The sequence below is a fragment of the Lissotriton vulgaris genome, chromosome 10, assembly GCF_964263255.1.
Source record: "Lissotriton vulgaris chromosome 10, aLisVul1.2, whole genome shotgun sequence".
NCBI classification, from domain to species: domain Eukaryota; kingdom Metazoa; phylum Chordata; class Amphibia; order Caudata; family Salamandridae; genus Lissotriton; species Lissotriton vulgaris.
In genome coordinates this window covers 1,048,147,896-1,048,160,658 of record NC_141698.1, presented here as the reverse complement: position 1 = coordinate 1,048,160,658, position 12,763 = coordinate 1,048,147,896, and the positions used below count along the sequence as shown (strand labels likewise).

At 45.2% G+C, this 12,763-nt stretch overlaps 1 protein-coding gene across 1 annotated transcript in view; it reads left to right on the top strand.

Annotated features, from left to right (window-relative positions):
- The window catches only part of DYNC1LI1 (dynein cytoplasmic 1 light intermediate chain 1), a 398,524-nt gene that overhangs the window by 52,281 nt on the left and 333,480 nt on the right, over positions 1 to 12,763 (top strand). The window contains exon 2 of the mRNA XM_086942104.1: positions 2,900 to 2,973. Within this exon, the coding sequence (XP_086798230.1) occupies positions 2,900 to 2,973 (74 nt within the window). The remainder of the gene's footprint in view (positions 1 to 2,899; positions 2,974 to 12,763) is intronic.

Genomic DNA, 12,763 nt, shown 5'->3' with positions numbered 1-12,763 from the left:
TAATTATCCCGAAAGACATGTGATATATCACTCAAATATCATCATTATAAGTATTTTGGAAATTCATCCATTTTCTCCAGACATTAGCTCATGAGTTCTGAAAATACAATTTCATCTCGAATATACACTTTTCAATTTTGATATACATATATTAATTCAACTAAGCAATCGCTTCTAATTAGGTGGGGCTGCTCACATAAAAAGTACTTAGAAGTAGCTGGAAAGCTACCAGTAGTTTACAAGCTGCTTGTTGGAGAAGCCTGTCTTTGTTTAAGACTTTAGATTGTTCAGTGTACACTCTACTTTATTTACTGGAAGATACTGGTATTTACTATCTGAGATACACTTGCTACTTTATGGATATTAGTGAGGATCCTGCAATGCAGACAGAGAAGTTATTTACTTGTAATTCCAGTATTTCATTGTAAGAATCCTTACTGAAGTCATAAACTACCCTCCTTCAATACCAGTCTTTTCCTTAGTCAAATCACATAATACCAATACATGACAAAGACAACTGGGCTGCACAGATCAAACCAACACTCAAAACCCAAACAGACATTCAGCCAAATGCAAACTGACACAGAAACAGACCCACATATAAATAAACATCAGAACAAAGAACCTGAACAATATTCCAAAGGAACAGAATAATTTGATAATCAAGGTAATACAGCTCAGTGGGAAAATACTTTCCATACATCCAAAACTCCAACATGAAACTTAACTGTAGACAAGTTACCAACCAGGTGGGGTGTGCTCCCTTACCTCTCTCTTAGACACTGGCAGGGCTCTGCTATTGTACTTGTTTATTAAAAAAAACAACTAATAAAATACTTTGAAATAAAAAAAAGTTATCCCCTGTCTCACTAATCTTGCTGCCATGCTTGTTAAAAGAGGTGGTCACCCCACCTTTTTAAAAATCATTATCTACCTTTTAGAAACCACCCATTGCAAACTTCTTCTTGATCCTCTTCTTTACATAACCCCCTTTTTCACACAAGGCTACTTATCTCAAGTTCCGCGTTTGACCATTTTTCAACCTAAACCAATTTCCTAAAATTTATATCACTTTAAATAGCTCTCTAAATTTCGATAAATCTTGACCACATCGACCCTGCTTGACCTTGACCCAATCTCTCTAGTTTATGAAATGATCTATTACCTACTCTTTATGGGCCTTACCATTGGTGTGTGCTATTATATCATTCGACCTGGAAGGCACTAGTTTGGTGCCAGGCGACCTGTTCCGCATGAATTTAAAAGGAGACATACCTGTAGTAGAATTTACAGTAGGGCGTTCAGCTCACAACCTATCTTCTGACGTAACTGCGAATTCCATGGGGACTGGACAATTTATTCATCTTCCCCACCAAACCATCCACTTGTGGATTATAAAGTGAAGTACAAACAAGTCTAACACCTATACCCAGTAAACATTCACACATCTCGGTTGAATTTTACAGGGCAACGTTGTCCATAAATAGGAATGATGGATTTCCCTTGTTGCTAAAGATTTCACCAAGAACTGCAATGATTATTTTATGCAGTAAGGCAACTTTCACCCACTTGTATAAGGCATCCACCATAACCGCAGCACACCTTACCTTTTCAGGCAGCCACAAAAACGGACCAATGAAATCTAAACCGACCTTCTCCCATACAGGAGCAGCAGTACTCACATTTTCCTGTTTCAATGTTCCTAAACCCACTTTTAAGCGTTTTTATGCTTCTTTACAGACATGATAGTCCATGACTCAACCTTCAACCTGTTCGTCCATGGCTGGTAAATAAAAGGTGCTTTCCTTCCAGTGGTGTGAAGGTACTTTGAGCCACAACCCTCTGACAATTTAAGACCAGGCAACACAGTTCAAACTCACAAGTAGAATTCCAACTGCAACAAGAAGGTAAACCAGTGAGTCAGACACAGGAATTCCAGCAGGTCATAAACACTCTACTGGAAGACACGCCTTTACAACAGTAGCCTTTTGATTGCCTAAATTAACTATTCCAGTGAGGAAAAACTCAGTAAAAGCTTTCCCCCTTACCTCCATGTATGGAGGTGACATGTAAATGAATTACTTTGAAATATCAATCTCAAATGAAGATTTTTGTCTATTCTATGAAGAGAAGTGTACTGGCTTCCTTGCGTGTTGGCTGGAACATTCTACGTTTGTGACTTCAGTGAGGATTCCTACAATGCAGAACTGGATTTACAAATAAGTAATATTTCCTTTTCGATGTTTTACTAGTTTTCAGGAGCGCACATTTCTTGGTCTAAGAAGAGCAACTGAGACTTGCACAATTCTTGTAAAATAGCTATTTCACGGATACAGTGTTCACCAGTGTAGAAGCTACCAAGTGTAGGGTAACAAACATTTTGCTTATGGTAATCGGATCCAAACGGAACATCTCAGAATATTAGAGAAAAACCTAAGAAGAGAGACAGAAGAAGAGAAAAAACACTCAGATCAACCCACCTCCCTATTTTAAATTCTGCTGGTTTTTTTTCACAGTATAACTTTTCTGCACCTTTAGAACCTTCATTGGATATGGTATACTCTAGGTTTCAGGTTGCGCTAGCAAGACTCTGGTCACTTATAATATTTTTGTCATAGGTGTACTCCGCAGGTCGTTCTTTTCACTCTTCTTTTGCCCCAATCCCCTCCCCACAAAGTATGTTGGTTTATGTAATTATCTACCTGTTAGTTCTAGTGCATCTTTCATACTAAGGGGACCGACTGATAAATTGTTTCTTTGGAAACTGAAGTGTGTACGTTAATTTATTAAATGCGAGGCTTGTCCTTTCCAATGTGAAAGCGAACATTTGAAAACCTATTTTGTTCTTCTGTGATCACAAGAAGAAAATATGTATATTTGTCCTTTTTCCCACTCCCAGGTCCTCCATCTTGAGTGAAGTTTCCACACGGTCCCGCTCCAAGCTGCCGTCGGGGAAGACCGTGGTGTTACTGGGTGAGTCATGAGCCGGCACTGTCTGTGTTCTATTTTAATCCAAAGGGGTTTCTTTGCATTGGTGTGAGTAATGGTGCCACCTGCCACACGGGCGGGGTTCTTAGCCTTGCACCTCAGGCTTCCAGGTTTGGGTGGAGGAGGTGTAAATGCCATAGCGTCTGTTCTCTAGCTCCTACCACGCCCTTTATTATCCCAGTGCTCTGATGCCATTGTGGCTCCATTATAGTTACACTCTCGCCGGTGTAACAATAATTGCTAGAGTCCTTCCTGCAACATCTCTTTTCTTTTATGTGTTGTATTTACAAGGACTGATCGTGCTTCTTGCACGTTGCATTTATACCTACTTACCTTGTGTGGCTTCCAAGAAAGTCTTTTCACCATAAGCCATCGTACGCCCTAAGATCTAATGTACTCTGGAATGGGAGCTGTGTCATAGTTTGAAACAACCAGGGATACCAAGGGGTCCAATGGGGACTTGGAATTGACTTGTATTTCGTTGTATTATTGTGGGAACCATGCCACCTACAAGCTTCATGCATAGTACTGTGTAATGAACTAGCAAAACTCGTTCTGCGTCCGCGTTCTATTAAAAATGGCTTGATCTCCCTTTTGAATATCCACCTGGGACGGGTAATAAATAACATGTTTGGAAGCTAAAATTGGCATCTTGGTGATCTTGTATTTATCTTCGTTCCAGAAGGGGTTTGTGCCTGTGAGCCTTGGCCTTCACTTTGGTAAATATCTTTTGAGCCGACTATGAATCGTATGTCCAACTATTAATAAACATAATGCTAAGAATGTGGCCTAACCGATAGGGCTGTCGGCCTCGGAGCTGGAGAACCGGGTTTGAGTCTCGGCAGAGGCGCTCAACATTCTGTGATTCTGGGTAAATCACTTAATCTCCCTGTGCCTAACATGAATGTGTCCGTCTGTAACGTAACTGGTGCTCATGTAAAGTGCTCTGATACCTCCGGGTGTAGTAAGCGCTCTATAAAACTCTTACAAAAAAAAAAATGCTAACAATAACCTATGGTGTCAGCCTGCAGGCCGTACTTACTCTCGCCCCTTTTCCAGAAACAGTTAAATGCTAATGCACATTACGTTGAACATATTTTTAACTATATACACTTTTAAATTTAAGAATAAGCTAACCAAGCATACATTTGGAAGGCAAGAGTTCTATTTTGAATTCAAATTGCAAGTGCGGTCTTGCAAGACCCCTTCCCTAGGTCCAAGACTCATACTCCTTCCCACACTCCTCCTAACCCCCTATCAGACTCCAAATACCTGACTTCAAGGCCTTTAAGATCAGCAGCACCTATGTCAGACAGCGAAGCAGCCCTACTAGCCGCCACATACAAACACCCCTGCCTTAGATTCTCCCAAATCCAAAATCCAAGTAATCACAGGTCACCGGAAAGTCCACCCCACCACTAAACCTCAGAGATACCCGGTCCTCACCGCCATACCAAGGGAGATCAAAGATAAATCGGCCAGCGATCAGGAGCAATTCTCCAATTGCTTGCTAATCAACTGTAGATCGGCCTCACTGCACGCAACAGAACTAGCTGAAGCTATCCTCACTCACGATATTGACATTGCGTTCCTCACAGAGACCTGGCTGAATAAGATATCCCCTCCCTGCCTTGACATGCTGGTACCACCCGGCTTCTCCCTCATTACCAAAGACAGGATAGAGCATAGGGGAGGAGGGGTGGCTATCATCCACAAGGACAGCCTAGACATCTCGGAAACCATCTCTTTTCACTACGATACATTCGAATGCCTATCCACCATCATCAAGACTAATCACAAAGACTCTCTACGGTGTCACCTGCTCTACCACCCCCCAGGTAAAAACAACCCTTTTGGAGAACAACTTTCCGACCTGATTGCACAAGGCGCACTTGGCGACTCCAATAACCTAATTCTTGGGGATCTGAACCTTCGCTGGAATGAGACACACAATCCCCTAATCCAATCGTTATCCAGCCTCCTTCATGATAACAACCTGCAACAACATTGCACAGAGGAGACTCATTACAAAGGAGCCACACTGGATGCTATCATCTCACAAAAGAAATCAATCCCGATCAACCACATCCTTCCCGTCGACTGGTCAGACCACCACATGATCCTCTTTCATATCAATCACCCCATTACCTCACATAAACCCCCCCAAGACCCCCCCAAATGGACAAGAAACCTCTCTCAAATACCCCTGGATATCCTGGATGATCAGTTAAGCTCTCTTCTTCGCACCTTTCCACCAATGAGCTCACCGACTGCTACAACTCCGAGCTAGTGTCCATACTCGACAAACTTGCACCACTAAAGCTCAAAAGAAGCAGAGCTATCCCTTCCAGAACGTGGTTCAACGCTGACCTCACGCAGAAAGGAGAACTCTAAGAGCCAAGGAAAGAAAGTGGAGAAACAACCCAACGGCCATCCTTCGTGATCAACTGAAAGCAGCCCGAAGGAAATACCACAACCACATCAAAAACAAAAAATCCAGCTTCTTCCGCGAGGCTCTGGACAAAGTCAAAAATAGACCGAAGGAACTTTATAGCATCATCAGGCAACAAACGTCCAAACCACTGTCTTCTTCTGTGCTAGCGTCCAAAGACCTTTGCGACAATTTCGCCCACTTCTTCAACGAAAAGATCACAAAAATTGAACTTTCACTTGACCCCAACAATTCACACCCCAAGAAGACCAGTTCGGCTGCTCCTCAGGCTCTCTCTCCCGGCTCTCTGAGCACCCCTTGGCTTAGCTTCCGCCCCGTCCCACACGCAGAGATAATCTCGCTGATCTCGTCCTCCAAACCATCAGCTCATATCTCTGACCCCATTCCTCCCTCACTAATCATGAAAATGAAACACTCTCTTGCACCAATATGGGGCAAAATGATAAACAGCTCCCTAAAAAACGGAGTAGTCCCTGACTGTCTAAAAATTGGGCAAGTTACCCCCCTGCTGAAAAAAACAGGTCTTGACTCAACAGACCTGAACAACTTCAGACCAATATCTAACCTCCCTCTACTAGCCAAAACATTGGAACGATGTGTACTCCTGCAACTGACTCATCATCTGGACAACATCAATCTCCTAGACCCCCTCCAGTCTGGCTTCAGACAAGGATGCAGCACAGAAACGGCGATGCTGAACATCATAGACGATCTCCACGGATCTCTGGATTCAGACAAATGCTGCCTCCTCATTCTCCTTGACCTTTCTGCAGCATTCGATACGGTGGATCACAAACTCCTCACCAAGGCTCTTCAAGAAAGAGCAGGCCTCGGCGAAGTAGTTCTAAAATGGTTCTCCTGATTCATACACAACCGAACACAAATAATAAAAATCAAGAATTTCACCACCGAAATCCAACAGGTCAATAAGGGCGTCCCCCAAGGTTCGGTGCTCTCGCCCCAGCTCTTTAACATCTATATGGAACCACTCTCCAAGCTACTCAGAAATGCCAACATCCGCTTTCACCTCTACGCGGACGATACACAAATCTATCTGGAAACTTCCTCTCTCACTGACATACATAGACTAAATGCTGTCCTGAAAGAGGTCCAACAATGGCTGACAAGCAATCACTTGAAACTGAATCCAGACAAAACTGAGACACTCCTCATCTCGAACAAGGAAGACAACCCGCAAATCTTCGAATGGCTAAAAGCTATTGATGCGCTTAAAGGAAATCTTACTCTAGCCGACTCTGTTAAATCTCTTGGCATCATCATAGACCCCAAACTAAACATGGTAAAACACATCAAGAATGCAGCCAAAGGTGCTTTCTTTAACCTCAGACTGTTGAACAAGATCAAACCCTACATTCCTAACAAAGATCTCAAACTGGCCACTCAATCTCTGGTACTGTCAAGGCTAGACTATGGGAACGCAATCCTAACAGGCATCCCAAAATCTAACTTGGCACCGATCAAAACAACACTACATGCTGCAGCTAGAATGATTACCGGCATCAAAAAATCGGATCACATCTCCCCAGCACTCAAGGAACTCAAATGGCTCCCAGTAGAAATGCGTAGTAACTTCAGAACGGCCTGCCTAACACACAAAGCCCTCCATACCGGCAAACCCGAATACCTGGCAAATAAACTCAAAAAAGCAGGCCAAGCCAGGAATCTGAGAAGCTCTAACTCCTTCCTGCTCATCCTACCCAAAACCAGAAAGAAAAGAACAGTGGACTGCTCCTTCACTGGAAACGCCCCCAAAATCTGGAACTCCATCCCCCCCTCACATCAGAACTATTCCCTCTTTTGTGGAATTCAAAAGGCAACTCAAATCCTTGTTCCTGATCCGCTCCCTTGGCCGTTGATAACCGGGGTCAGCAAGCAACCCCTGAACTAAGTGACTACAGTGAATCCCATAATCCAAAGAAGCTCGGCAACTCACCCATGTTCCGCTTACAATGTCACCCTTTGAATGCTTATACCTTACATATGTTATGTTAATGCTCATGTTTATGTTATGCATATGTTTATACAGATTTTTGTCATTCTATTACTGTAAAGCGCTCTGCTACCTCCGGGTCTTGACAGCGCTATAGAAAACTTCCTAAATAAAATAAATAAGTTACCTTTCATGGACCTTAGAATCCGCCTACTGCTTACTATTGGTTGGCTTCATTCTCACTGTCATTTGCGCACTTATTCATCCGCTTCTATAGGCTTCCATCGTTGTGCATTTGTCCCTCCTCTGGAGCACGGACACATTACTTGTGAATTTCATCTGCTCATTTTTTTAGGTGCTATTTTCTGCTTTTTGTTTAAGCACTCTACGAAAGTGTGTTTGTATTTTCAAATTGTCTCTCTTGTGTACTTCTCCCCCTCAGTGATCCTCCATCCTTCCCATCTATTAGTCTGCTTGCGCCAGCCTATCCCAGCTACCCTCCATTGTGCTTCTGCTTGCCTGCAACCCCTCTTGCTAACCTGCCATTTTCCTTGTGGTTGCAGCCAGCCACTCCTGTCTGTTCATGTGGTTGACGCTGCACTCCCCACCCACTCTCCATTGCTCGTGTGGCTGCCCTTTCCACTCCCATCCACTCTCCTTTGTTAGTGTAGTAGCCCTCAGCCCCTCACGGCTATCGTAGTCTATCCTCTGTCCATGTGCTCCTCCGCCCCCCTTTACCTGTTCTTACTCCTCACCGAAGTCTTTCTGTTCCGTGGAAAACGGCCTTTACAATGAACGCTGAATGAGATGCCTTTACAACTAATGCGTTACAAAGGGGAAACAGCCACTACAACATGGCCGTTTCCACGCATACACTTAACCACGCATGCTTTACAACGCATGCGTTGAAGAAAAAAGATACGGAGGCAACCAGCTTAGTTAGAGGAAACGGAAAGACACTTCCGCTTCCTCTTTACGACCTGAAACGCAAATCTGAAGTGCTTGGAGTGGAGAGGACGTGGAGAGGTAAGGAGGAATTAGGGGCTAGTGTTGCACAGGGGTAAACTTTTAGGGTTCATTTTAAGGGTTAATTTGTAGGGATCGGAGATATCCTTTTACATGAAAATACCATTATCATGCATGGTTTAACAACGAAAATCGTTGTAAAAGTATGCGCGTTAATGGCATTTTTCGTGGTAAAGTATATGCGTGTTTATGGCATTCCCGTTGTAATGCACGTGTGGTAAAGGCATGCGTTGCAACGGAATGCGTTGGAACGTCCTACAACCAGAGATGGGCGCGGTCAGGACCACACACAATGAGAGGTGGAACAAAGGGATCCCATGCAGACTACCCTAGCCGAACTCAGCTGGCAGTCCCGTGAAGAATCTGGGGGTCTGATTTAGTGAGGACCTCAGATTCTCACCGCAGATAAAATAAGCATTGGCATAGCCAATAGGTCTTGCACTTTGGACCTTATAAGTATTTAATTATGCAGCACAATATCCTTGGTGCAATATCAACTGTTGCATGGCTAAACACTTATAATGTCCCAAAGGCGAGACCAATTGGCTATGCCAGTGCTTGTTATTTAGGGACGTTAAGTGAACATTACTTATCCCTATGATGTAACCTGCCCATGGCATTTTTCTCTTTATTTCACTCTTGTGTTCTGAAGGCTAAATAAGGTAGACCTGCCATTCGCAGGCAGTTCCAGCTTCATTGTTTCATTTGGAATGGACTACTGGAACCATATGAGGCTTGAATTCTCATGGCCTGCATTTTTGGGGGACCTAGTCCACATAATGTTCTGGGAATTACCAGAGGCTGTAGGCGGATTTAGAAATGGGGAATAATAAATCACTGGTTTGTTCGGGAGCAAGCATACAACTAGTGATTAAAAGGATAACCAAGGAAGAAAATCACCTATTTCGGAAGTAGAGACGACAAAGGCTCTTTACTGATTACTACTTGAATATTGCGAATAGCCACATGTTTGATCGCACATAGAGATTTGGGGTAATTGTATTTGTCCTGTGTTTCCCGTGACCTGGGGGAATCAAGAAACATGACCTGCCGTAAGCAGTAAGATTGAGAGTATACATTTGTTAAGTTCTAACCTCTAGAGTCTAGTCTGACTTGAATAGATTTGCAAATGACCTCTATCCTTCTGTTTCATGTTTCATGGCAGCTAGTGACATTCTAGCTTGCGGATGCAAATCTTTCATAAGTGTTGGCTTCTTCTGTTACCTTGACCCCCAACTTTTTCAGTGCTTATAATAATGCAGTCAAATTCTTTATGCCGCTTTACGATACAGATCCCCCACTCTTGCTAAGGCAATTGGTGCGTAACTCCCTGAAGTTGGAAACGCTACTTTGGGAAGTTAGTGTGTAATCGTTATCAAGATTTATTTGCTTGCCCTTGAGTTGTAGTTTGCCGCCTATTGTCCAAGCATCTTTCTAGAATCTTGGTTTTGGTGTGTAGGTCCACAAATGGTGCAAGGATGTCTGCTGGAGGATCTCGGTGCTTTTTGTCTAGTCTGCTGTAGATTACCTTTTTGACAAAACTGTCCGTTTGTATACCTGCTTTTGCCTTTTCTGCCATAATGAAGAACCAAATACTATTGCACCTCATTCTACTTTTGGCATCGTCCTCGATGGGAAACGGCCACTACAACGCGGCCGTTTCCTCAGAAACATTAACCACGCATGCATTACAACGCATGCGTGGTTACCACAAAAGCCTTTAGCCTTTATCGTCCTCGATATGATGTGTTATGTTCTGTGGTGAGTATGCAACTTTTGTTACTTAACAGAAATGCTATGTTCGCGGCATGTGGGCTGCTGAATTCATATCTGTGCATAGATCGCCGCCTAGTGTTGGGTCCGGATGATTGCACATTGTTGTCCTGGAAGAGTCTTCGAAGTATCACGAGATAGGTGGCTCCTCCCCTGGACTACAGTGCGCATGGGCATCCTCTCCATCCTCAGATTGTTTTTTTCAGCCATTGGGTTCGAATGTACTTTATCGACTCTAGTTCGGAAACTTTGTATTGACTCTTTCCTAAGGCCAAAAGGCCTTCGAAGCGTCGGTATTGTCTCGTTCGGTGCCTGTTTTCTTTCCAGTTCTTCGAACCGGACGTCGGAAGCTGGTTCTTGCCTTCGACGCCAAAGGCCCAGACTACGACGACGATGGAACGGAGCCCGTTTAAACGATGTCCCGTCTGTAATTCAAAATACCCCCACATCGATGTGCACCCAGTGTGCAATAAATGTTTGTCCCCCGAGCACGACGAGGCCAGCTGTATGGCCTGCTCGAAGTTCCGCTCCAAGAAGACGCTTTAACTTCGGCGCGCTGCGAGGCAGTCGGCGCAACAGTCGGCACCCGAGCCAGTCAACATTTTCGAGGCCGGAGACGAAGAAGGCGTCGAGAATGACGAAGAAGAAGATAAAGAGGTTCCCGAAGAACGGTCGGAACCGGCGTCGGAGCATGACTCCAACTTCGAGATGGACGAGCAGGCTGAAGAATACGTCCACGAAGAAGACATCGTCGAGGTAGGGGACGACGAAGGGGTTCATCGGAGCCATCGATGACGACTCCAGTGATGAGCCCGGCCCAACCGCAGTAGCGGGGCCTATAACGGACATTACGCTCCCTTCGGCTTAGGTCGAGGCATCGCCTAAAGGCCTTAGCCAAGATCTTTCTACCCGTTCTATAGCCCCGCGTCCAAGCCAGGCTAAGAACACATCAAAGGAGCCATCGATCGATTCATCTAAATCGAAACCGAAAATATCGGAGCAGAAATCGAAACCGAAACTACTTAAGATGGTGGTCGGTTCGACGTCCAAGACTATCGACGATCCTTCGGCGCCGAAAGTGCCTGTCGCCTCGAAGACTGGAGCGTCAAAGCAGAGCTCAACCAGCAAACACGTCACCTCGACGCCGTCGGCGTCGACACACAAACATGGCGACAAGGCCAAAGGCCTCCAGGAGAAGAAGGCCGTTGAGCCGAAAATCTCAGGACTCAAGCTACTGCTCAGCAAGCACCTCGGGCCACAGGCCAAAGCCGACCCCAAGCAGCAGGTCTTGTCGACGCCCAAGGCTGGGGATGCTCCACGCCGGGAGCTCGGGTCAACGCCATCAAGGGCTGAAGCAGCCTGAATCAACTACCACATCAAGCTCCAAGACCGTCGGACAGACCCCGATTAAGTTCGGTCTTCCGCCAACGGCTCGAGCAAAGCAGCTCGACCTCCATAAAGGCGCCGAACCTTCCACGACGTCGTCGACGCCATCGAAGCCCGCCACAGAAGGGGTACTTTTCCACGAACCCTCGTACGACAACCAGTCGAAACTCTTTATCGACGCGGAATCAGGCAGGCTCACTATCCACAAGCGGAAGATCGCGCCTGAACGTCCCTTGGAGAGTTACAAAATTCCTCTCAAACGAAAAAAGACCTCGCCAGTTCTCTTCGCGCCGTTCAGGAATATTCACAGCGAATGGCATATTTTCCAGCACGGAGTGAGGAAGACATGGGGGACGACTATAATCAAGCGGCTTATGCTTATAATGCTGACACTGATCAAGATGAACCACAACAATGGTCTGAGGCTATAGATCAATCTGTGGACCCTGATGACCCATGCTGCTCCGGACGCTCAGTCCTATAACGTCAAAACGTCGCCAACAGAGGACACTGCGGCGTTGAACGCTTTGATTTAAAGGGCAGCACTCAACCATGACGTAGAGATGCATGCGGAGCCAGTGGACGAAGATTTCTTGTTTGACACTTTCTCCACCTCTGAACGTTCCACTAAGACTCTGCCTATGCTTAAAGGGGTCCTCAAGCATGCTGCGGACATCATCAAGGAACCCACAAAAGCTAGGATTATTAACCCACGTATTGAGAAAAAGTACAGGCCTGCTCCAGTGAACCCAACCTACATCAAAGGCCAGCTCCCCTTGGACTCACTTGTAGTGGCCAATGCCCGCAAGAGGGCGAATTCACAAACCAGTGGTGACGCTCCGCCTCCGGAAAAAGAATCGAAGATTCTAGAGGCCTTAGGGAAACGAGTGGCAGCGCAGACTGCGAATATTTGGAGGATTTCCAATACACAGGCCCTGTTGGCTAGATACGACAGGGCACACTACGACACCCTAGAACAGTTGTTGCAACACCTGCCTGATATGTACAAGGAGGGAGCAGAGATGATTATACAAGAAGGAAAACTGATTTCAAATGCGTCCATCAAGTGCGCACTGGACGCAGCAGACACAGCAGCTAGGGCCATAAACACTAGTGTGATGCTGAGACGTCACGCATGGCTCTGCATCTCTAGTTTCAAGCCCGAGATTCAAACTACTCTGCTCAAT